The sequence below is a fragment of the Barbus barbus genome, assembly GCF_936440315.1.
Source record: "Barbus barbus genome assembly, chromosome: 36".
Classification (NCBI taxonomy): Eukaryota; Metazoa; Chordata; class Actinopteri; order Cypriniformes; family Cyprinidae; genus Barbus; species Barbus barbus.
The window spans coordinates 1,373,861-1,399,595 of NC_136714.1; the positions used below are offsets into that span (position 1 = coordinate 1,373,861).

Sequence of the window (25,735 nt, forward strand, 5' to 3'; positions counted from 1 at the left end):
GTTATGCTTTTAGAATTATTTACATTTTATTTATTTATATTAAAATACCCTGATTTCCATGCTTTCTATGCCTTCATGTCTGTGGTAGTATTACAACCCACTGCATTTTTTATTTAAAGCAGATAAATGTAGGGGAAATTTTTTCCATGACATCACATTGCCTCTCAACTGTCTGTCATTACTCGGATCATGGCTGTTTCTGTGCCGTCTGCTTTGGCTCTTCTAATCAGATTTGACTGTAGAGCACTTCCTTCTGAACTCTTGCCCGTACGTACGAATCCACTTGTTGGCAACTAGAATGAGGAATTCAAAGGAAGCTGTTTTACAGCGTGTACACAACAAAATGTCTAGTTTCTAAACATGCATTCAAGAAAACTCTCAGTTTCATTTCAGTACCCTGCAAAAAGTGGTAACCTTCAATTCTTACTTATCGATATATCTGCCTGATATGACCCATATAAAGTGGTTTTGGTGGAATAAGTGAATGTGTATAGGCTCATTCAGCAACTAAATATTCTTGACTTAAATAAAATCAGTTAGATGTTATCATTTTAGGTTACCGTTTTACATTTGTTACGTTTTTTTTGTGTGTAGATTATCTTTATGGACCAGGATCGGTAATAATCTACATTTAAATGCATTATAATTATGCACACGTGCATATGCAATTTAACATTCAACAACTTTTATTAAACAGGTCATGCACTCTATAAGACTTGCTGAAATAGGGTTGAATCTCACAACATACTGTATATATATATATATATATATATATATATATATATATAGTGGTAGCAATTGTTGCATTGCATTCCATTCGTTTTGATTTTATTTATTTTTTTATGTTTTACAGTATTTTTACTTTAGCAAAGTAAAAATACTGATACAAGTACTGATTAAATTCTAAAATAATTAATTATCATTATGCAAAATATACAGATATATAGAACCGTGACCTGGTTATGTTGGTCTTGATATTCACCTGATTTTCTCATTTGGAAAACACAAGCCTCACAGAACACTTACCCCATTTACTGCCTACAAACACAGGACATGCTGCATGTAAAGTTCTGGCATCTTCATTTCCATTTCTCAGCAGGTTAAACCACAACGCCGCTGTACCCTTATGGAACAGATGTGAGCACACATGAGCACAGGTTACTGTAAGTCACTGTGTGTGGAAATAAAGCTGCTTCAACTAACTCTCTTTGGCTGAAGGGCTGCACCCACGTCAGGGAACACTGTTGCCCCACCGATGTCCACATCACTCATCTACAACAAAACTGTTGACTGTCAATGATCTGCAAGTGGGAATCATTTCAAATATATGAAATAATTTGTTAGATTATACTTGCTCACATAGATTAGAACAGTAGCAATCCGGCCTCCTCTGAGCTGAAAGTCTGAGTCATTTGTCAACTGTGAAGAGATTTTGTCATAACAAAGTTATGAAATAAAACAAAACGTATGCTTTATTGCACATCTTCAAACAGAACCAGGGGAATGACAATAACACGTTTAAAAAGTTAACACCTTCATGCAGTACCTTTGAGTCGTAATGCGGCTCATACTGGCCTCCAATTCCATAATTAGCGATCTTTAAAAGCGTAAATAGTTGGGTCAACCGTAACAAATCAACTCACTTCTCATATGCACCAATTCTGGCTTCTGTTTGAATGTTTAAGGAACCAAACAGGGTTGCTGGTAGCATTGACTTCCATACTATTAAAAAATAAAATGGAAGTTAATTGCGACCAGTAACTTTATCAAGATTCTTGGGAAGGCCAGAGTGTGCAGAGCTGACATCTAGACCAAGGGCCACTTTAAAAATATATATATAATTCCCATACTTCCATTTTTTTCTTTTGTATTTAACACTTGTAATGGATCTCAAAGTTCAAGAGAGTATTTCAACAGTTTCCATACATCTGTTTTTTTGTTGTTGTTGTTCATTTATAATTAATTATAACAAGATATATTTTTTATTATTTTATCATCATTTATTAATTTTTATACTTTTCCTTGCTCTTGAAATGCTTGCTATTGTTGTTTAGTCTTCTGATTGTGTGGGTTCAAGGTATATTTGTCTTCATACAGTAAGAGAATGTCTCCATTTCAAGGTTTAATCATCACAGACATCGCTGTTGTGAAGCAGTCATTTTCCCTTGCCTTTGCTTGTGGAGGTCAGATAAAGTCTGAGCATTGAAACATACGCCACTGAGATTGTTCAGTAAACACTGCTGGCTTTTTATGATCATCACTTCACATGCTTTCCGCTCTTCCTTGGCTTCCTCTGTCAAACTCTCAGGCTGATAGAAGCCTTTAAGTTAATACAGTTTTGGGTGAAGTTTTTGGTTTTGGACACCACAAAAAAAAACACTGATGGAATCTGATGCAAAGTCTGGATCAAACACTCCTGGGGTCTGTATCATGAAGCTGGCTCGCCAGATAAGTTTCAGTTTAGTTTGCACCAATCCTGGGTTTTAGGTACCATGAAAGTGGCTTGGCTTTTAGCAGCGTTCATTGCCATAGTAACTTACACTCCACAGCTAACCTGCTCCGGGGAATCTTATGTTCTGGTTTAGAGATCTCAAACTGAAATTGGACCAATCAGATGTGAGCAAAGTGACACATGTCTGACACACACACACACACACACAAAAATCAATACAATTGTCTGGCTTTAATGATAATTACAATTTACATATGATTTTATAATTATAATATGATTTATATTATTATTAATCCATTACACTCAAACACTTTTAGGTTAACAATTATTATAAAGCATTTATTTTAAATGAATATTAATCATATGTAATATAAATAAGTGGTAAAATCAAGAGGTACCTTGAAAAAGGCTACTAGCCGAAACATTGGTTAATAAATATGCTTAAGTGAGTGTGCAGCTGTTCTCCTCTACTTGATTCATATATTTTTTTCCTTCAACTTGCACCTCATAAGGTGTGCGTTTGCCTTGCCTCGCTTGCTCTATTAAGACTCAATAGGTAACACTTTAAAAATGGTTACGTGTGACCTTACATGTTCAAGTCTCTGTGGCTATATATCATCGACTATATAAACTAATTCACAAGTTTCACTTGTGACTGCACTAACAAAGCAAGATAATGTCTTTTATTTGTCCTTCAGTTTAAATGTGTTTAAATTCCTCATATTCTTTAATCTCTTAACCTTTAACAAAAGAGTTGAATCTCGCTGGCTCTCTCACGAGAAGTGAATCACACTTGTTCTGTGTTGTGATTGGCTGTTCACCAGTGATGTCACACATTCATGTGCACTTCACAAACTCGGGATCAAAGCCCGAGTTGACAAAGAAAGTTGATGATCAGCATCATGGTACCAATAAAGCCGGATTGGAGTGCTTTGATTTTGTCAACTCGAAACCAATCCTCTAACTCTGAATTTGTTGATCTACCATCATGGTACAGGACCCTGGTAGAGATCTGATCTAACACAGTTCTGCACATGGACTTAAAATCAGCAGATGAATCCTTTAGCCTATAGTTCATGCTTGAAATACAACCTAGCGTAGTGGTTTGTGTAAAACTGTGAATACCTGGAGCTCCTCTGCTGTCTGCAGTTGTAGACCAGTGACACCAGCGATTCTCCGGTTGACCAGAGAGATCACGGGATCTTCATGTTCAGAGAGCCACGCGCTGAGAAAGATCAAGAGGACAGTCACTCTGGAATTGCCCTGGACTTTGACGATTCCATCACGGGGTAGGGATTTTGTTTGTTCGCTTGCTCATAGGGTTGGGAATCAAAAATCAATTCCAATTCCAGAATCTAATACTTAAGGTCAGGAATCGAATACTTGTTGTAAAATTCAAATTTCAGTTCCACCTATCAATTCCTGTCTGCACATCTTTTTTAGCTGGTGAAAAGTGGCTGTTAAAAATGTATTTGTCCTTGAATCATTCATTCAAGAGATTCATTCAAAAACACTGATTCATAATGAAACAAGTCAATCTTGAGCGAGTCATTGAATCATTCCATTCATAAATTCCATGGGATTTTGTTTAGTTGTCTAATATTTTTTCTTCAGAATTGTGAGACAACTACAACCTACATTAAATAAATAAATAAATTCAATCTCAATGTATCCAGAATCGTGCAGCTCTATTTTGCACACAGACAGCTCTTAATCGAGTTTTTATGCAGCCGGCTGATTTTTATTCATGGTATTCAGCGCGAATTAAAAGTTTTGCAAAAAGAAACACAGAATAAATATGTTTAATATCTAAATGTTTGACTTTTAACCACACTGGAATCGAAACAGAATCGATAAGAATCAGAATTACAATTGATAAAATTCAAACGATACCCAACTACTTCTGTAACCGTGTCCTCATCTCTTCCCCCGACACTATCAGCATAACTCACTGTACACAACTAAGCTGCATATTATAAACCTACAATTATTTGTCATTCTTTAATGCATTTACCATGGCATTATACAAATGATTTAACAACCTGCAAAAAAAATGTTGTTTTAGTACTTGCCATAAAAATCATCCTTTTGAGGATGTGCTTTTTTTTAAATGTCCAAACGCAAGAAATTAATACATAAATATAATAATGAAACATATTTAACACATATATATTTTTGTCCATTTTTGTATATTTTTAAATATAATTTTTTTTGCCATATGGCATTGACCAAAACAAAACCCCCCAAAAAAATACATATCTTCTTTTATGTTTCACAAAAGACAAAAATCATACAAATCATTTGGAAAGATAGGAGTGCGCGTAGATTTTTGTACCTTTTTGACACACGAGAGGCAGCAGACACTTTTTTTCCAGAGACTGGATCTATGACTTTAGCTCTGGAAAGCTAAATATAAACAGAGAAGTGTTGCATTAGATGGTTATCATTCATTATTAATAATACATTATTTGATATAAAAATGGTAAAACTCATTATCAATAACATCAGTTATCAATTACAAATGTGTTTAATTCCCTTTCCTACACACACACACACACACACACACACACACACACACACACACTGAATGCTTCAGGAGGAAAGAATCATCCTCAGATATTGATGAACATGTATATGTGCTTCTTCATCACACAGAAATGAGCTGTTGCATGTACCTTTGGCCTGGCCAGTGTTTTGATGGTGTTGATCTCTCCTTCAGAGAGAAAGTCATGGTATCGTAGTATCGTAGGCTCGTCCCACTCCACTTCCTCTTTGAATATCATCAGCGGGTTTCCTCTTCCTGTCTTGTACCTGCACACCAGCTTTCTCTCTCTTTGTGGCGTCTGTAAACCATAATTCACACATTCTTCAACACGTCAAGAGAACACTCTGCATTATACATAATTGTTTGGTGTAAAACCTAAAAGATATTTGTTTATTAAACCTTTTGCTCAATATATGGTTGTGTATATTATCTCAGATTAGCCCAATAGTTAACTAGCAGTTCCAGTCAGCTGACTGCATTAGAACTCATTAGACCGAGGAAGTGCTTTCCTGTTTTCTGTGTAATATACATATGTTTGAGTGATTTGCTTACAAGGAATGAAATCAGGCGTTCTTGTTTGCCCCTAAATTGTGGGATGGATTACCAAAGTTTATTAGATCCTTTGTAAACATGTTAAAATCATGTATTTGTTTGATGAGGCCTTCACTATTTTTAATGTCCATTAAGGGTTTAAGCAGATGCATTCATGGTGTGCATTATTGCATTATATTATACAGCACTCTATGGTTTTCAAAGTGCTTTATAACTACATTTTCATTTGATTTAATTCATTTTACATACAAAACTGGAAAGAACGTTCTCATTCTAGCAAGTCTGGTTAGCTGACTTTAAGTAAATTTCATATTACACTAAGAAAAGTCCAGAAAAATATGGTTCAGTGTACGGTGTTAATATAAGCACTGTAAAAGATAAATAATTAATAAATAAATACAAAATGGAAAATGTACTGGTAATTTTCTCCCAGGATATTATGACATTAGCCATTCATTTTATGGACATTTCCTTTAATCCTATTTGAATTCTAAATTCAATTAAAAAAAAAACTTTTTTTGCACTTCATTGCATTGCATTGCAACGTCTGTAAACTTAACAAAAACAGGTCATTTTCCACCAGAATGTTTTTTACACTACTTTTACTGCTAGTGCTGCACAAAAGTCATTTCTGAGTTTGTGCAGATTTTATTGTGAATATATCTTTATAGCAAATACATATTGGTAGTGCTTTATTTTAGGTTTACATATTATAGTAATTACAATAACTGAATAATAACTAGGTACCTTCCCTGAACCTTTAACCTTAACCCATATTACCCAGTACTTTCTTAGGTAACTACACTGTAACTGCACACACTGTCTGTGAAGAAAAAAAAAAACACCATTGCTTTTTTGTTACTTTGTAGATCCAGCTTAGATCTGATGACATTCAGTGTAAAAATATGCAGAAATACAGAAAATATGATACTTTAAAAATACTTTTTTCACAGCACTGTATGTATACATTTCTGTTTCATTTCCCAAAATGTAACTAGAACACTATACTGAATCCAATCCAACTGACCATAATATCATCTTATCTAGCATTTTAAGATGTTTGGTCCTACTTTATATTAGGTGGCCTTAACTACTATGTACTTACATTTATATTAATAATTTGATACAATGCACTTATTGTGTACATACATGGTTTTACATTGTACTTATATTTTTTTAAATACTTATATGTAATTGCATCTGTAATTAATTTCTGTAATTACATTTATAATTAAACTGTTGACCCATCCCTTACACCTCCAAAACCAAGATATTCCACATGCAATCCGTCTTTAAAAGATGACAGAAATACTGAATGAAGAAAATGACGAATATAAAGGTGCCTAGTAACAAAAAAACCCATCTCTGTAGATCTCCTCACCATCATAAGCCTCTTTCCAGCGCACAGAGCCTCATATGTTCTGTCCGTGGAGCTGTATTTTGCGGTCGAGTCCCAGGTCTTAATGCTCTCTATGATGCTTGTGTAAAGTTCAGGATGAAGCAGATTTCTCTCTAAGAATGATTGCAGATAAGATGCACGATAAATGAGTGTGAATTAGTGCATGTGTTTCAGGTCATCTTCATTTAGCCGTTGTAAAGCACATTGCTGATGTAGCATATTAAGATTTGCAGTATTACACGTAATGCTTTAGAAGCCAACATACAGTGGGAACCTAATGTGTGAGAGCCCTGAAAAATCTTGGATTTAAAATCTTCATTTAAACCACACTATTCTTTAAAATAATATAAACAAATAAGCTAGTTTGTCATGCATCGCATGATCTCTAAAGGTCAAGGCTTGTTGCTTTCATCGAAAAACAAAGATGTTCTGTGAAGCATTCTTAAATTTAGCACAAATGTATTTATTTATTCAGTCAGCTGACTGCATTAGAACTTATAAGACTTTGAAAAGTGCTTTTCTGTGTAATATACATATGTTTGAGTGATTTGCTTATAAGGCAATGGAATCAGGCATTCTTGTTTGCAAATTGTGGGATGGATTACCAAAGCTTATTAAATCCCTTGTAAACATGTTAAAATCACATATTTGTTTGATGAGGCCTTCACTATTTTTAATGACCATTAACGGTTTAAGCAGATGCATGCATGGTGTGTATTATTGTATTGTACCGTATTCTATCTTTTTATTTATTTGAACTGATTTTATTTTATTATACTGCACTCTATGGTTTTAAAGTGCTTTATAACTACATTTTCATTTGATTTCATTCATTTTATACAAAACTGGAAAGAGAAACATTCTCAAATTAAGCACAAATGTATTTATTTATTTAATTTTTATATTATATTAATTAAATTTTGATATTAGATATTCAATGTTTTTTATTTATATATATATTTTTAGTAGAATTTTTTTTTTACACATTTATTCTGAGAGGCAGATATATAGGGGGGAAGAAATCTCTGAATTAATTAGCATTCTTGTAAACTTACCTTGCCTAGATAACGACTGAATCACTGCCAGCTGATGAGAAAATAAAGCAAGCTGGTAAATAACCTCCTCTTTAGTAACGACAGCTTCTTCAGCCTCGTTGAGTTTCCTGAGGGTTTCCTCCATCCAGAGGACGGCGTACTGAAAGCGCTGATTGAGAGAGGAGATCGTGCCGATATGAAAAGTTTCGTCTGGATCCAGCATTACATTGTGGTTAATTTCTGGAAAAAACCACACATGAAGTTGATATCACTGAAATCTTGAGAGCTGCAAATACTGTAGAAACTGAACTAGATTTTTCACCAAGATAAAAGTGCCCACATCAAAGTCTCTATTACATTCTGGTCTCTAGATATTACTCAGTCCAGTGTAAGTCTATTAGATTATAAACATGATGATGAAGACCAAATAAAGCCACCATGAAACCTACCAGAAAATAAGGAGATGTTCCTCGGATCTAATCTGTAGATTTCTTGCAGTCTAACCAAAGCCATCACGACACCGTCTACATCTTCTGCACTGGGGAGAGTCTGAGCTGCAGATTTAAGGCTTGCCAAAGTGTCTATGAAACATGTAAACATTACTGACAATGACCTCGGTTTTTAAATCATGTTTAATTTAAAGCTTTTCCTCCGGTTCCATCAGTTGATCTTCACAGATCATCTACCATTTAAAAACTGATAAAGCCTCAATTACAGTACAGAGTCATTTTTACATGACATGCTATGGCCTGAGTGATATAATGACTATTATGAGAAAGCCCAGTTTATGACATATTGAGTTGTGTTCTTCTCCTCAAACCTTTTGCACGTCTTCCTTCGATAAGTTCCCACACAGCGGCCCAGACTTGATTTAACTTTCTCACGAGCTGAAACGCTGCAAGAGGATTGCTGATGAACTTCTCTGGATCTCTGGGAGGGTCCTCAAAGTCATGCTCAAGTGCACTCAGAGCCCTCATAAATAAATGATAGCAATATAAAAAAACACTGAAGGATGTGTTACAGACTTCTGTGGTTAAAACAAATACAAAACACCTCATCTGCGCTCCGTAACTATAACTGATCATGAACAAATGCTCAGTCTCATTATTTGATAGATTCAACTTTTATAGGTTTCATTTATGATTTCTGAGGCTTTAAAATTAAATATTAATATTAATTTGTAAATATTTGTTTATTTTTAACCCTTCGGTGCTCTTCGGTCACTTTTTACATTTAAATGTTTTGAAAATTATAACTTTATTGGAATAGTACAAAACTAGGTCACATTTTTTTGGCAATGCCTATATGACTATACAACTAGAAAAGGCAAAATTATTTGTGGTCAAAAAGACATAAATGAGAAATATACTCAAAAAAATAACAATAAAGAGATTGTTTTGGGTACAATCCACAAATCAGCCACAATGTAGAGCAATGAATGGAAAAACTGTGAAACGTCAAAAATAGTCACACACACACTGGGCCAGCAGACATGACTGAGAGGTTCAAATCAGATCAGACTCAGATGGATTAAGCTCTGAAAAAGCTTTCCAGGTCATTGTTGTCACATTGTTATGAGTAACACAATGTTCTGTTCTCTCTGCTCAGGTTAGAAAATAATGTTAAAACTATGTATTACAGATTATTTTATTTATTTCCACCAGATGGCACTAATCTGCCTCCATATGTGAATTTCAAATAGTGTGTTCACACACACATTTGTTTCTGTGAATTTCTACTTTTATACTGACCAAATCATATTTTCTATCCCCTAACCCAACCCTAACCCTTACAGAAAACATGTTTGCATTGTTACACTTTCAGACAGACATCCTTTAATATTTTTTATAATTTTCCCCTCACAATTTAAAAAACATGAAATGTAAATTTCAGGTTTTACTATCCTTGTGGGGACATTTAGGGGAAGTCGTGGCCTAATGGATAGAGAGTTGGACTTGTAACCTGAAGGTCGTGGGTTCGAGTCTCAGGTCTGGCAGGGTTTGTAGGTGGGGGAGTGAATAAGCAACACTCTCTCCACCCTCAATACCACGACTGAGGTGAGACCCTTGAGCAAGGCACCGAACCCCCAACTGCTCCCCGGGCGCCACAGCATTAGCTGCCCACTGCTCCGGGTGTGTGTTCACTACTGAGTGTGCACTTGGATGGGTTAAATGCAGAGCACAAGTTCCGAGTATGGGTCACCATACTTGGCCACACACCACTTCCCTTTCCCCTATGCATTTTATAAATATTCAACTCATTTCATTCTCTCTTCTCGTCATACCAGTCTAAAGTTAAAAATTTTACACTTTCTTTTATTATTTAAACTATTTGTTTGCAATCCTAAAAAGGTTTCTAGAGGGGCTTTTAATATTCTGACTTCTGAAAAGTAATGTTTTGTTTTAAAGCTCTCCTCTATATTATCTCGATACACTGTCAGCCACACAACACTTACCTACTCAGAAGATCTGCTTGGCTCTCCACTGATTCTATATATTCACGAAGACTTTTGGCAAACTCTCTTTTGATGTCAATAAGCCGGGTCATGTGATCTGCAGACAGCATTTCATTTTGAACAGATATTGCAGCACTTCTTCAAAACATACATGGTTGAGATTACATTTACATTTAGTCATTTAGCAGACGCTTTCAAAGCAACTTACAAATGAGGACAATGGAAGCAATCAAAACCAACAAAAGAGCAATGATATGCAAGCGCTAGAAGATTAGAGTTATTATAAACATCCTGCTGTTTTATCATCTTATTGCGAAATAATACACTGACCTGTAGAAGAGTAGAACTCATTTACAGCAACACAGAAACTCCAGCATGTTGAAAACAATAAAATCATCCACTTTGTCTCCATTTCGAAGCGTTAGATGAGCTGAACGTTCAGTCTTCTGTTCAGGGCAAAACTGGACTCTGTGTGGTGCGAGTGTGGTGAGTTGAGTCAAACCTTCAAGAAAACAGATTACAGCTAATTGTGTTATTGTCTGACTGAATCATCTCCTATGATTAGACAAGCTTACAACCACGACAGGATATAAATCCAGGTAATTACACCAGGTGACACTGAGGTTTTGCCTTTGAAAAGAGAACTGTGGTTGCATCACGTTTATAGAAAGAAAAAAAAAACTAATTGAGAAAGAGGTCATTACAGAGATTGTTTGTGCTTGTGGTTTCAAATTTTCATAATCTTATGGTTATTTCTGGATACCTATATATTTACATATATATATATATATACCGTATATACACAAAATACTATACTATATATACACAAAAGAGATCTAGTTTTTGCATAAAAAGTGTTTATATATTAAAAATTAATTAAATTAAGACATAACCATGTGCTCAAACTCTGTTTAAATCAACTTTTAAGTAGACATTAATTTTTATTCTGTATATGTTCTGTTGCAAAACATATAGAACAAAACTTTTTAATTACTGTGGGCTAATAATAATAATGTTTATTTATATAGCACCTTTCCAACACCCAAGTTCGCTTTACAAGTCAGGTTCAAGGAACAGAAACAAATAAATAAATCAACATTAAAGGACAGAACACCAAGGGCTGAAACTAATATACAGAGGTCACTTACAAAGTTATATTAGAGATGCAGAGAGGATTTAGATAAACATGTCCATAACACGGTACAATTTACAGACTGAGAACTGAAGAGTAATATATATATATATATATATATATATATATATATATATATATATATAAATAAATTAATAGTTTTTAAGAGGTTTTTGAAGGAGAGAAGGGAGGATGCTTGATAGATGTCTTGGGGAAGAGCATATCACAACCTGGGAGCCACAACACTGAAAGACCTGGCTCCCATAGTCACCAGGCTATAGGCCTATAAATATAGCTGTTACAATATCCTGAAATAAATGTATAAATAAAAAGCAAAACTGCTTTGTAGGAGTAATATGCAAATAATATTTGTCCCATAATGTTCACGGGATTTTGTCCACAGAATGATAAGAGCACATGTTTTAACATATCATTTTATTATTTAACACGCAGTATTTTAACTTAAGTACTGCAAGCCATTTATACAGCACCGGGCATGGACAAATCTGGTACGCAAACAAGTACTTTAAAGGAATTTCTTAGCTTATTGCCATTACAGTGGCAACCAACAACAGCACAGCTTAACCCTCTGCACATTTTTTACATTTACATTTACATTTATTCATTTAGCTGACGCTTTTATCCAAAGCGACTTACAATTGCTATATATGTCAGAGGTCGCACACCTCTGGAGCAACTAGGGGTTAAGTGTCTTGCTCAGGGACACATTGGTGTCTCACAGTGGATTCGAACCCGGGTCTGTCACACCAAAGGCATGTGTCTTATCCACTGCGCCATCACCACCCCAGTATAACTTTTATTTAGTTATACTGAAAAAGTTTCAATTCATTCAATCTTTTTTACCCCATTTTAACATGGATGTCTATGGAGACTGGCTGAAGATGTTGGGCAAGATGCAGGATAGCAGCAGCAGCACATAATATCCGCGTTCTGATTGGTCAGATCGCCTGTCAATCAAGCTCCCTGTGAACGGTCAATTATCCTTTAAAGTACCATGAAATTCCCTAAACACACAGCACTATTCAAAGTCTTCAAGATTTTTATTTTATTTGTCACATACATAATTATACAGAGTATAACCAGCAGTGAAATGTTGGTAGTCTTCTGAATTTATTCATTTGATTAATATGAAAATCATAATCTGTCCTCACCTATTTGAATCAGTCACGCACGCAAGAACTTGTGCTTGAGCGCCATTTATATAAGATGCAAATTCACATAAACCTGACTGATTCTCACGTCTGTAGTTAATATTGGATATTTAAATTTTTAAAGTGATCAATATTTGAGAACTAGTAGGGTTGAAGCTAAACTCTGTATGGCCTATGTATGGCCTTCCAGGAACTGAGTTTTGCACCAGCACTAGATACAACTATGCATATAACTATGCATTACACCAGGAGGGAACATTTCATTTAAAAGTCTTTGAAAGTGATTTTGTGCCTCTTTGGGATGAACAATAATGCGACGTTCACTTGCAGAACTCAAGCTTCGAGGCACATACGTCTGAAGTACTGCACTTTGGTTAAGGGGTGCAGAGCCGGTGGTTTTGTAGACAAACATTAATGCCTTGAATTTAATGCGAGCAGCTATTGGTAGCCAGTGCAAACTGATGAACGTGCATTCTTTTAGGCTCATTAGAAATGAATCTTGCTGCCGCGCTCGGGATTAATTGTACAGGTTTGATAGAACTGGCTGGAAGACCTGCCAAGAGAGTATTACAATAGTCCAGCCAGGACAGAACAAGAGCTTGAACAAGGAGTTGTGAAGCATGTTCCAAAAGAGAATTACAGTAAAAGGGTTACACTGCAGGTATTTGGTTTGAAGAAATAAAAGAACTCAAGCAATATATCAAAAATATATATGCTGAATAAAGTTTGATTGGATTAAATTGTTGGCTGTATTAAAAAGATGACCAACTAATTTAACATTATTGAAAAACTGTTATGGAGGTTTGGATAATATGTGTTCATATGCTGAAAAGATTTTCATGGATCAAGCTGTAAAATAGGCTACTTTATGTATAATGTAAGATAACATCCTCTGATCTCTCAAATAAAATCACTAGTTCTTCGTGAGCAGCAGTCAAACGGCCCAGACGAGACTGCAAGTGGTTGCGTCTTTTGCTGACGTCAGAGTCCTCAAAAAACAGCTCGCTCACGTTTGCCCCTTCCAGTATACACAGCATGTCAGTACACAGGAGCTGAGTAGTCTCCTTTAGCATGTAGAAGGAGATCAGCATGGGCAGTTGGTCAGCCATCCTCTGCACCACAATCTGAAAGAAAATGAAGAGCCACTAAGATACTTCTCTCTGAACAAGGCTTCAGATTCATTACTGAAGACTAGATGTACCTCATAATATGCCTGCAGCATTTCACTGTACTTGCACTTTATGTCAAGGACAGGTAATTGCACTTCTGAAAATGTATCGCTGCTAATCTCATTCAAGAACTTCAAGTAGATGGGATCTTGAGTGTAGATCATGCTTTCCATTTCAAACTGATCCATGATCCGCTGCTCCGTTTTGGCTTGCTGGCATGACTGAATATTTTCGATTTTGTTCTATGATGTCAAGTGAAGAAGTACAGAGGAACAAGAAGTCAACTGACAGAATTATTGTACAATTGTTGAAGTTCCTTTTCAAATGTTGCATCAAGGGAAGCTATGGGGATACTCCTGTTTACTCTGAATCCTGAAGCCTGATTTGTTCACGTTTGTCTAGCGGCACAAACAAATTATGTTTCAGCCCGCCAAAAGAGGTGGGGTCAACTCCTTTATAAGTTAGCTCTGAGCACCATTTCCTGGAGCCTCTGGAAGGAAGCTGGAGGAACTCATTCCCCGAGTTGATCCAGCTGCTATAGGCAGCCCCTTGGCCAATTCCACTGAGGAAGGACCTCCTCTCTCAAGAGAGAGGTATGATCTGGCATCCCCGGCCCAAGCTGTGGAGCTTTCACGTTTGGAACCTCAACAGGAATCTTTACAGCTCCCAATGAAGATGAGACTAACACATTTTGGAGGCTAGAGACCCATCTACACGATGCCTCTACACCCTTAAATGGTCAGTCTTTTCTGACTGCTGTGCAACATGGAGCAGGGGCCCGTCCTCTTTTGACGTGTCATCCATGTTAACCTTTCTGCAAGTGCCGCAAGACAAGGGTCAGTTTCCTTCCACACTCAAAGTTTATTTGGCAGTCATTACAATGAATCACACTCACATGGCTGGCCAGTCAGTCAGTAAAAATGACCCTTTTGTAAAGTTCCTGAGGGGAGCTTGGAGATTGAATCCACCTCGTCCTTATACTGTGTCGACATGGGACTTATCCCCCCACCCCCTCTAGCAGTACCAGTCGGCCGACTTATGGCACCTGCCTCTTCAGACCACCCTTCTTGTAGCACTCGCATCGGTCAAGCGAGTGGGTGATCTCAGGCACTGTCAGTTAGTACTTCATGCCTTGAGTTTGGACCTAACAACTGTAGAGTCATTCCCCAACACAGGGCGTAGCTCTGTGCCTAAGGTGGTCTCCACTACATTCAGAGCATAAATCATCTCCCTTCTGGCTCTTCTTAACTCAGAGGACGAGCAGGATCTGAATTTACTCTGCCCGGTTTGGGCTCCTAGAGTGTACTTTGTTTGCTTCGGAGGCCACTCTAAAGGCCTGCCAGTCATGAAGCAGAGACTGCCTAACTGGATGGTGGATGCTATTGCCCTGGCTTACGCCTCAGTGGGCTCACAGTGTCCTATTTGAGCGAGAGCCCATTCCACCAGGTGAATTGCCTTTTCCTGGGCTTGATTAAGCGAAATCTCTATCAGTGATATCTGATATCTGGCTGGTCTTCGCCGTCTACCTTCAACAGGTTTTATAACTTGGATGTCCCTGCCCTCCAGGCACAGATTTTGTCAGCTTAATTTAATCCTTAATTTTAATAAAATTGCGTACGCTGCCTCGCTATCAGTCAAAAGATTCTGATGAAATGGCGCTCAGAGCCGACTTCTATAGCAGTCGACCCCACCCCGTTTTGTCGGGCTGAAGCGCCATTTATTTGTGCAGCTACATGAATGTGAACAAATCAGGCTTCAGTGCCCAGGCTACGACTTCAGGCTGCGTGAGCAAAATTATCTCAAAAACTCTGTAGTTGCTGAAGCCGAGCAGTTTCCTCCCTCTATAATTCTGGCTAAGCTCCTTCGAACTGTCAACTTGTTGGGAGCAAGAGGGATTTTTTTCCATATAAAAATGTTTTTCTTATAAAAGCTGAACAGGGTTCAAAGGGTGCTGATGTACAATCCAACAGCAGTTTGACTGTTTGTATCTGCTTTGACTTGCTTTATTGTCAGAGCAAAAGAAGACAAAGTAATTAGTGACACTGAGTCTATTAATATTTAGTATATTAACTTCTTGTTTATTAAACAATATAATTTCACAGTTGTGCTGCTATAAGGCTGCATGCAAGTCTACGACTGTCACATCAGATTCTGATGAAATGGCGCTCAGAGCCGACTTATATAGCAGTCGACCCCACCCCTTTTGGCAGGCTGAAGCACCATTTGTTCCTGCAGCTACACAAACGTGAACAAATCAGGCTTCAGTATTCAGAGTAAACAGGAGATGCCCCATAGCATCCCTTGACACAATGCTCATTCCCTTATCTCCGGGAACTGAGGTTAAGTATTCTACAACCGAATTGACTCCCAAAAAATGCAGCCAGTGACAACCGCATTTTCAGAAATTCTACGCAGTTTGTACGGAACCAAACTGAACAACTAGTTATTAATTATGTATTTAAATGCATATAAAAGTTATATTTTCTGTATGTGCGGTGCAAGAAATCACAGGGTATGCTTTGACTCACTATTGTTGCCAGATCTTGATGGAAAAAAAACACAAAAAAAACAACAGCAACAACAAACAAGAGCAAACTCAATATAAACTAAAATCCAAATGTGTTATGTTGGAAATAAGCCAAATACCAAAACATAGCGACCTGCACTTGCCTACTTTATCACTTTATAAGCCGAGCCCAATAAGTCCAAAGACACTTAATAAGTGATGCTTATAATAAGTGGACATGGCAACCCTCCAAGAGCACGCTCTGCAGAGCTACCTTCCAAACATGAACAAAACATTGTAATATAATTTTAATATTAAAGTAATAATATGTAATATTACTGTAATATTTCTTTAGTGAAAGAAGCGGATATCAAGTGCATGAGACAGCAAAATGTTGATATGGTTACAACAATGTCAATCATCACAGTTTTGTTCCGTACACACATGAAACTGTCATTTAGGGCATTCCGTATTTAAATGCGGTTGTCACTCACTTTACACTGTGCACATGGCCTTTGCCACAAATATGGAGCAATATTTACCATAGTGGTATTTAGAAGAGCAGGGAAGTTTCGGAAACATTGGTGAGACACGTCAGTGAATTGCTTGAGAATGATGTCTTCAAAAGCAAAACAAAAAGACAAACAGCCATAATTCAGATATAATACTACTACAATATTCTAAGTGTACAGTAATCCTTTGATTTTAGGCTCTAGTTGAACATAAAGGTGTGTGACAGTACCTTTTATGGAATTGAGTGATTCGATGGCTGGCTTTTTAAGTTTAGCCACACGTTCCTGCAAAATCATCTCAAAAATTCTGTAGTTGCTGAAGCCGGGCAGTTCCCTTCCTCTGTAATTCTGCCTAAGATCCTTCGAACTGTCAACTGGAGTAAGAGGGATTTTTGTCATATAAGAATGAAAATAAAATTCCTATAAAAGCTGAACAAGGTTCAAAGGGTGCTGATGTTCAATCCAACAACATTTGTACTGTTTGTATCTGCTTTGACTTTGTTGTCAGAGCAAAATAAATTGTGACTGAAATGTGAGTTACTCAATATTAACTTGTTCTTTAAACAATATAATTTCACAATATCATTTTGTGCTGTTGGTCTGAATATCAGCAAGTATTAAATTTGAAAATGTACTTACAGGATGTCTTTGTGTCATTAAGACCATCATTCCACTTCTTGAATTCAGTCCGAAGCTGGACAAACATATTTTCCTTATTGAACAGCTCTCCTAATGATAAGGATTTGATTTTATCATTGAAGTTTGTTAATATCTGTGAGAAAGAAATAATAATATTTGTTACATGAGCATGTTTTAAATTATATTAGCATTGTACCTCTGAAGAGGTATAAAGGAGGCAATGTTAACTTGGAGAAAAAAACAGATCAAATTTGAATTGACAACACAGAGATAATACAAGTTTTATGGTTACAGATGACATCAACAGAGGAGGCACCATGTCTAACCCGACAATGTTTGGTCTTATTATTCTCAGTTGTTTTACATTTTACAAATGTTCTGTGCTAGGGGACGTTATTCACTCTTAAACCATCAACACAGTATGAATACAGCTGTTCATACCAAAGGTATCCCAAATGTTTTTATACGAATGATTTATTCAATTAAAGATATTTGGGTTACCTTTGCAATGTCTTCAGAACGTTTTGAGACATTTAAACATTGTTTACAACATACAGGCCAATTAAATTAAGAAAATTCATATATTTTTTTCATTAGCATACCAATGCATTGCCTAATTTTCTGAATTTTTTTTATTTAATTTTTTTCATAAATTTCAAATGTGTGTGGATTTCCTTCATTTTTTTAAAATTGTGATATTGGTTTGGCAATTTGACAATACTAAATCATTTAGAGGAAAATCTCATTTTCATCTGATGTTTCTATGGTTAGTAGCATAAACATAACTTATTTAATGGTCACACTTTAATTTGGAGTCCAATTCTCACTATTAACTAACTATTAACTATGACTTTTGCCTCAATAATCTCCTAAATTGCTGCTTGTTAATAGTTAGTAAGGTGGTTGTTAAGTTTAGGTATGGGGTGGATTAACCAATATGATAGTAATATGCATGCTAGTTAGTAGTGAGAATTGGTCCTAAACTAAAGTGTTACCTACCTAATTATATCACTTCCCTGTGGATTCAGCTCTAATAATAATTCTGAGAAGCATGAAGATAGCTTGATCAAATTCTTACTTTAATGAGGAACTGCTTGGCTCCCTTCGGGTCCTGTGGTGGTCCAGCTTCACACTCCTTCAGCTCATTCCTCACATCCCACAACTGCTTTTTTATCTGCTCATCAAGCTTTGGCAGTGATTTCTGACAGTGATGAATACAAAATGGATGTAATAAACCCAACAGATGCCCAGTGGATATTATAAGCAGCATTGGGGGTAATGCATATAATTATAATTATATGCAAATGTATATAATTAATGCAAATTACATAATCGGATTACTTTTTTCAAGTAACTACAACCCCAATTCCAGAAAAGTTGGGACGTTTTGTGAAATGCCATAAATCAAGAATATGTTATCTGTTCATTCTCTTTAACTGTTATTTAATTGACTAAAGTACAAAGAAAAATTTTCCAATGTTTTCACTGACCAATTTTATTTTATTTTGTAAATATAGACACATTTTGATTTTGATGGCTGCAACACACTCCAAAAAAGTTGGGACAGAGGCACGTTTAGCACTGTGTCACATCAACTTTCCTTTTAATTACAATGTTTCATTGTTTGGGGATTGAGGATACTCGCTTGATACAAGACTTCAGAAGCTCAGCAGTCTGTGATCATCGTTGTCTGATTCTCCTTTTCATGACTGGCCATACATTTTCAATAGGAGTCGGATCTGGACTGCAGGCAGGCCAGTCTAGCACTTTCACACTGTGTCAAAACCATGCTGTTGTAGCACACGCAGAATGAGAGCTGGCATTGTCTTGATCTAATAACCATGGACTTCCCATGAAAGACATCATCTTGATGACAGCATTTTTCTCTGTACAATTTCAATATATGCCTCCATGTCAATGGTACTTTCGCACATATGGCAGTCACCTATGCCGTTTGCACCAATAATTTTTGCCAGAAACACATTGAAATGTGGACTCATCTTACCACAGCACACATAGTCTTCTTGACTTTCTGAGATGAGCTCTGGCCCAGAGAACCCGGCAGGCATTGCTGTATAGAATTGATGTATAGCTTTCTCCTAGACCTAGAGTAACAGATATTCAAGTTGCATTTCTTGATGCAGCAGCAGACTGTTAATTGACAGCCGTTTTCAGAAGTACTCCTGAGCCCATGTGGTTATATTTAACACTGCAGCATGATGGTTTCTTATGCAATGCCATCTGAGGGCTCAAAGGTCAAGCATATTCACCTGAGCTTTCCTGCCTTGCCCTACACAGACTGAGATTCCTCTGTATTCCCTGGATCGTTTCACATTATTATATATGGTACTTAGTGAAAGACCGCATTGCGAAATGTGATTTTTGATTTGTTTCACACTTCTCTCATGAAATTTGGCACAAAGTGATGAGTCATGATCCAGCTTTGATCCAGAAGATTGAGATGCTCCTTCTATACCCAAACATGATACCTTGACCTATTACCGATTCACCTGCTTACTGTTTCAAAACAGTTTAATATGGATATTCTATAACCTTTTCATTTTTATTTTGCCTTTTTTGGAGTGTGTTGCAGCCATCAAAATAAAAAAAAAAATCATATTTACAAAATATGTTTACGTTCATCAGTGAAAACTTTGGAAATATTTTCTTTGTACTTTTGTCAATTAAATAAAAGTTAAAGAGAATTAACAAATAACATTGCATTTTACACAATGCCCCAACTTTTCTGGAATTGGGGTTGTAGCATTACTTTTTAATTTGCATTACTTTTTTCGTTACTTTTATATATGTAACACCAGTTACTTTGTTTCCCCATGTATTGACTGACAGCACTCCTGTTCCCATATTGAAAGAAATCAGGAGTAAGTGCAGTGTTGTGTGCACTGTGTGAACATGATCTTACTGTATGAATGAATGTAGTCCTAGACTAAATGTTAACATGCATTTACTGAAAAAAATAATAATAATTGATTCAGTATTCCTCAAAAATCAATAAAAAAAACAATAAAAAATAAAACATTTAAATGCAAATTCAAAATATGACACAAACCTGCAATTATGTTAACACTAAAAAATACTTTATGTATTGAATTCCCTTTTATTAACCAGTGTCTTTGCTGCTGACCTTTAATAATCCAGTTCAACCATACTAATAAGCAAAAATGACTAATGGTTTCCTTTGTTTGTTTGTTTTTTGTTTTGTTTTTGTTTTTTGTGATTAAGAAGAAAGTGTCACATTTTTTAGTGCGTAACACTATATTGTAATGCATTAATTTTAAAAGTATCTTTCCTGAACACTTGTTATAACAGAAAAATATGAGTATGAGCATGAATATACAACAGGATTTAGGCTCAAAACTAGTGAGCTGTTTTGGCTTTTGGACCTTCTTCAGACTGCAGTGGTGTGAGATCATAGTCTCTCAATACATTTGATATTTATATGAATAGGCATTTACAAACTTACTTTAATATGATTGACAAGATCCTGAGTGAGTTTGACAGCAAGACATTTAATAGTCGCTTTATTCTCATCCAAGAGGGGTCTGTAGAAAAAAAAGAAGGAACACTTTGTAAAGTGGCATTGATATGTAGAGAATATAAGTGAATCTGATTAAAAAATACATTTTTAAATTTTAGATTTTATCATGATACAGTTGGATATATGCAGAATTTAATTTCGGCCCACAGCCCTCAGTAAAGTTTGATTTTTGGCCCTTCATAGAGACGTTACACATCAACGATTGTATTAAAATGGGAAGCTAAGGAGAAAAGAGCATAAGGATACAAAAAATGAAAATATAAGTTGAAAATGTCTGAAAACAGAAATATAACCAAGGAAAACATGATTTTTTTCAGATAATTTTGCATTAATGTTTCTGTTTTGTGCAATGACTTTAAATATGCTTAAAGTTTTGATTCATGCTTATTATGTTTAAAATGCATTTTTACACTGTGCACATGTGCTTATAGACCAAACATGTGATACGCATGCGCATGATGTTGTCATTTTCACAAATATTGTTTTCGTAGTTAACACGGCGACAATAATGGTATCATTTAGTATCATTAATGGTATCATAAAAACTTGCACTTTGAAACCTATTTTCAAAAGTTTGCATGCTGCTGTTGTGTAAATGATTGCCCAAACGCACAAAAAGGTTTACGATGGATGGTGCATTGCAAAGATGGTGACGTACATAACACTGGATAGTCTTCATGACATGAAGTCCAATACATGCAAAAGTTCATCATTATTAGTCATCAGCTTTTATAAAATATGTAGGGCGGCTTGTGTGAGAAAAAACGTCAGATTATATACAACTCTATTCTCTTCTTTGTAATTTACCAAAATCACACATGAAAGCATACAATGAAAACGAGACGCGTGTGTCTGCAGGGCACAGTTGCTTTCTCAGAATGTATGGAGTGACAGACAAATAGTTGTTAAGCCTGGTTCTGTTAATGCATTAGTGTGAAAGTAGTCACTGCTGGTCACTGATTACATGTAATCTGGATTACGAAATCAGATTACAAAAAATAAATACTTGTAATTAGATTGTATTACATTTTAAATGCAGGCTGTAAACATATTGTTTTCTGATGTAAAGTTGGGCATTTTAACATGAGAGGTCTATGGGACTGACTCTTTTTCGACTCAGTCGATGAACTGCAGTTTTAGTCACTTCCATGTTGGTTTCACGAGAGAGACCGGAAGGTTGCCGCTTGGCTGAAACATGTCAACAAAAGTCAAATTATATTTTCTTTAGATCGTAACCTGAAAAAGTTATGATTTTGGAAGAAATCTCTCTCAATTTGTGTCGCCTCCGCCAGAGGAACTTTCTCATCGATCTGTTGTTGTCCTCTACACTTCACCATGACATAGCCTTTGCGGAGAGGAATCACTTTGTTCTGGACAACGGCCAGAATATTCTTCTCAGTTCCCATGTCTACGAGGTCTGGCTTGGTCAAAATGGCTGTGTGAATGAAAAACAGTTATTCTCTAAAATGTTCTATTTGCTGACAAAGTGCTGAAAGACTTTTAAAAATCTTCATTACCAAGAGTTCTTACGCCCTCAGGATCTACTTCTTGTGCCATTTTCAATGCTTCTGTTGTTGCAATGTCTATGTTACAAGGGACCACTACCATGTTTATAGTCTCTTGCTTCTCAATAAATTTCATGATCAGACGTTTGATCTATAAGACATGAAGTTTTAAAACTGCATATACTGAATGTGTTACAGAATCTTGAGTGCAAAATCAGATTATGATGCCTACCTGTTTTCCAATATCTTGTGGTTGTCCTTGTACTGGGACCCGGGCGATTCCAGGTAGATCAATCAGTGTGAGGTCACACACATCTGCTGACCTGACCTCTAAAGTGATGAGGTCATTACAAATTTTCACCCCTTTTCCAGCTAACTCATTCTGGGCTGTAAAACACACACTGCCTGATCAACCATGTGTTTCTCAACACGATCACATTAGTCAAGTTTATATACTCTTGTATTTGCACTGAGCTCATACATCAGAGCTCACCAATAAGGACTCGAGATGACAGATCTGTCAACAACTTATAATTAAATTTTTTGTTGCAGGGCAGATTTTAAAAACTTTGATATTGGAGTGGCCACTATTTTTGTCTGTTTATTTTTTCATTTAAACCAAGAAAAAGGGACAAGCCCGATCAGTTCTAGCAATTTCTACCGAGGAGGGTCCTGAAGCAATAAGAGGCCCAGGGGCCCAGATTCCCTGACAATGCACCTAATTTTAAAGCTGCAGTACATAAGTTTTAGCTCTTTGTTGACATCTCTGTTTGAAACCTGCAATTGCGGAATTATCTTCGTTGCGTGGGTTGTGCACCGGCATGGCTCCTCAGTACAGATTATTCTAATGCTTTGAGGAGTATGTGTGGCTGTCAGTCACTGCACCAGTGTGGATACTGCACTTAGGAATCACAGATTCTAGCCGACGTCTTGGAAGTATGACCCAAAAAAGAATATTCAACGGAAAATGTCATTTGAACAAGTAACAAATCTGCCACTTTTGTTCTGACCAACTGAGGGAAAAAAATTGTAACCAATACAATACATCACACTACCAATGGTGATTAAATCTAATGATCGCTTAGCTTATATTACATCAAACCGTGCTAATAGCCTCGTGGGCAGCACACTGACAAATAGTGCCGTTGTGCTTCAGGCGTCCCGAGTTGGAGTCTCAGCTCGTGGATCTTTCCCAATCCCCTACCCTTCTCTCTCTCTCCCACTTTGCCTCCAGTCTCTTATACTGTCCTATCCTAATAAAAAGGCAAAAACGATATTCTCACAGCAAAATTAAGTTTCATTGTAGCTGTAAATATTTTGAACATCCAGGCACTGCTGAGAGCAAGAGAGAGTTTTGATAAATATGTAAGTATGTGCCGTGCAATTTCCTCTCAATAACAAAATGAAAACACAACAAACATGACAGTGGTGAGAAAACAGCAGTTAAGAAAGCATCTGATCATAGAGTTATGGATATGTTTGCACCAGCTGCTAACAGATGAGGTAATGATAGTTATGATAGTTTGATTATAAAGTATTTGGGACTGTAGACTACATAAATTCAGACATGTCAGACTATAGTTGAATAAATCTGTTTCTTTGTATGACACATGGACATTAGAGAACAGAATAGCTCTTTTAGCATTATCCTGAACATTGTATAAGAAAGACTGTCTTGAAAGTGCGAGCAAATATTACTTTTTTTTCCAGGCACAAATGTCCCGAGTCCTTCACATAAAATCCAATCTATATGCTTTCATCGACAACTCTTTTTTTTTTTTTTAAGTTTCATTACAAGCTGTTCACACACTGGCAATGAGAAAGCGATTAGCGCATGAAATGTTTTACATTTAGCCCCTTTAATAATATTTACATTTATATTTATTCATTTAGAAACTTCCAAAAGTGCAATATAGCAAGCCCTTGATTAACTGACATTTAAAAGTTTTATATTTTAAAATATCTAAAATAGCTTTTATGCTTTTTAAATATAATTTTTTTTTTTAATCACTTTCATATCTGTATTTGTGACAGCTCTGTAAGTAACAAAATAGTCTGGGCATGGATCATGTTTTATATCCAGTCAGAATGAACTGTTTTTTTCCAGTTATCAGGTTTATCCAGCAAAGGGTGGGGCTTCTGTATGCAACTGAAAGGATGTGATGCGATCAAATTAAACACGACTTTATGAAATGGTTACAATAAAAAGAAAAAACTAAGGAGATAATCTGTCATTAAACCTTTATTATATTAAACCCGTTACTTGTAACACTCATTCTTATTCTTATTCTTCTTATTCTGCTGGAAGATATATTTACTACTGTAATATAACGGGTCATTGCTCATGCAATAAAAACAACGATTCTATATGGTGAACGGGTCAAAGCAGTTATTATACTGTGAAATTTCATTTCTGATTGTCAATTTGAGTGTTATGTATCAATAACACTGAAAGGACAATAGATTTTAAGAGTTTTACTAACCTTCTTCAACATGTTTTTCAACTAATGAAGGATCCTCGAATTCAATGATCTTCTCCTCATAAGACAAACGAGGCCTTTTGCTCGCTGAACTTGACAGTTGGTTAGAAACTTGAAAAGGTGTGGCAACATGGTTTAAATTTAGTTGTAGGAATTAAAATTTAGAAGCAGTTAGGAAAACAAAATGAGATTGCAAGTTTTTTCACTAACCTGCTTTAGTAGTTTTTTCAGTTTTCTTCTTATGGTAAGACAGAACAGCTTTCCAGCTGACTCCACCTGTTACGTTCCTCAGCCTCAGCTCTAGTGGACATCTAGTGACAATTCCTATCAATAACAGATGATGACAAAACATTCTCTTAATAATTTAGCACTCTATTACACACACACACACACACACATATATATATATATATATATATGAATATCCAATTCACCGCTTCCTCTTGGTAATGCAATTCCAGACAGTGCTTCCAACACAGAGCTTTTCCCAGAACTCTGGTCTCCGATCACTACGATAGTCGGCAATGCCAAGTCCTTCTGAATGCCAACTGAGCGCAGCGTGTCAATCAGGTCAATGTATGGACGAATGCTTTCCTCTAAATGATGGTGAACCTCTCCCTTCAT

General features: G+C 36.2%; 1 protein-coding gene across 1 annotated transcript; it reads right to left on the minus strand.

The window, feature by feature from the left end:
• Positions 1–222: 222 nt before the first annotated feature.
• LOC306855526 (interferon-induced GTP-binding protein Mx2-like) lies at positions 223–25,735 on the minus strand (the record flags this gene model as incomplete). The annotated part of the gene is made up of 23 exons (XM_079394283.1): positions 223–293; positions 1,027–1,123; positions 1,204–1,272; positions 1,360–1,419; positions 1,547–1,597; positions 3,578–3,677; positions 4,788–4,858; positions 5,128–5,295; positions 6,931–7,061; positions 8,004–8,222; positions 13,682–13,865; positions 13,943–14,152; positions 16,959–17,035; positions 17,159–17,302; positions 17,568–17,700; positions 18,646–18,768; positions 21,052–21,130; positions 22,363–22,561; positions 22,644–22,782; positions 22,864–23,018; positions 25,115–25,255; positions 25,322–25,435; positions 25,546–25,735. 23 exons carry the CDS (start codon positions 25,733–25,735, stop codon positions 223–225), a joined length of 2,925 nt encoding a protein of 974 aa, XP_079250409.1.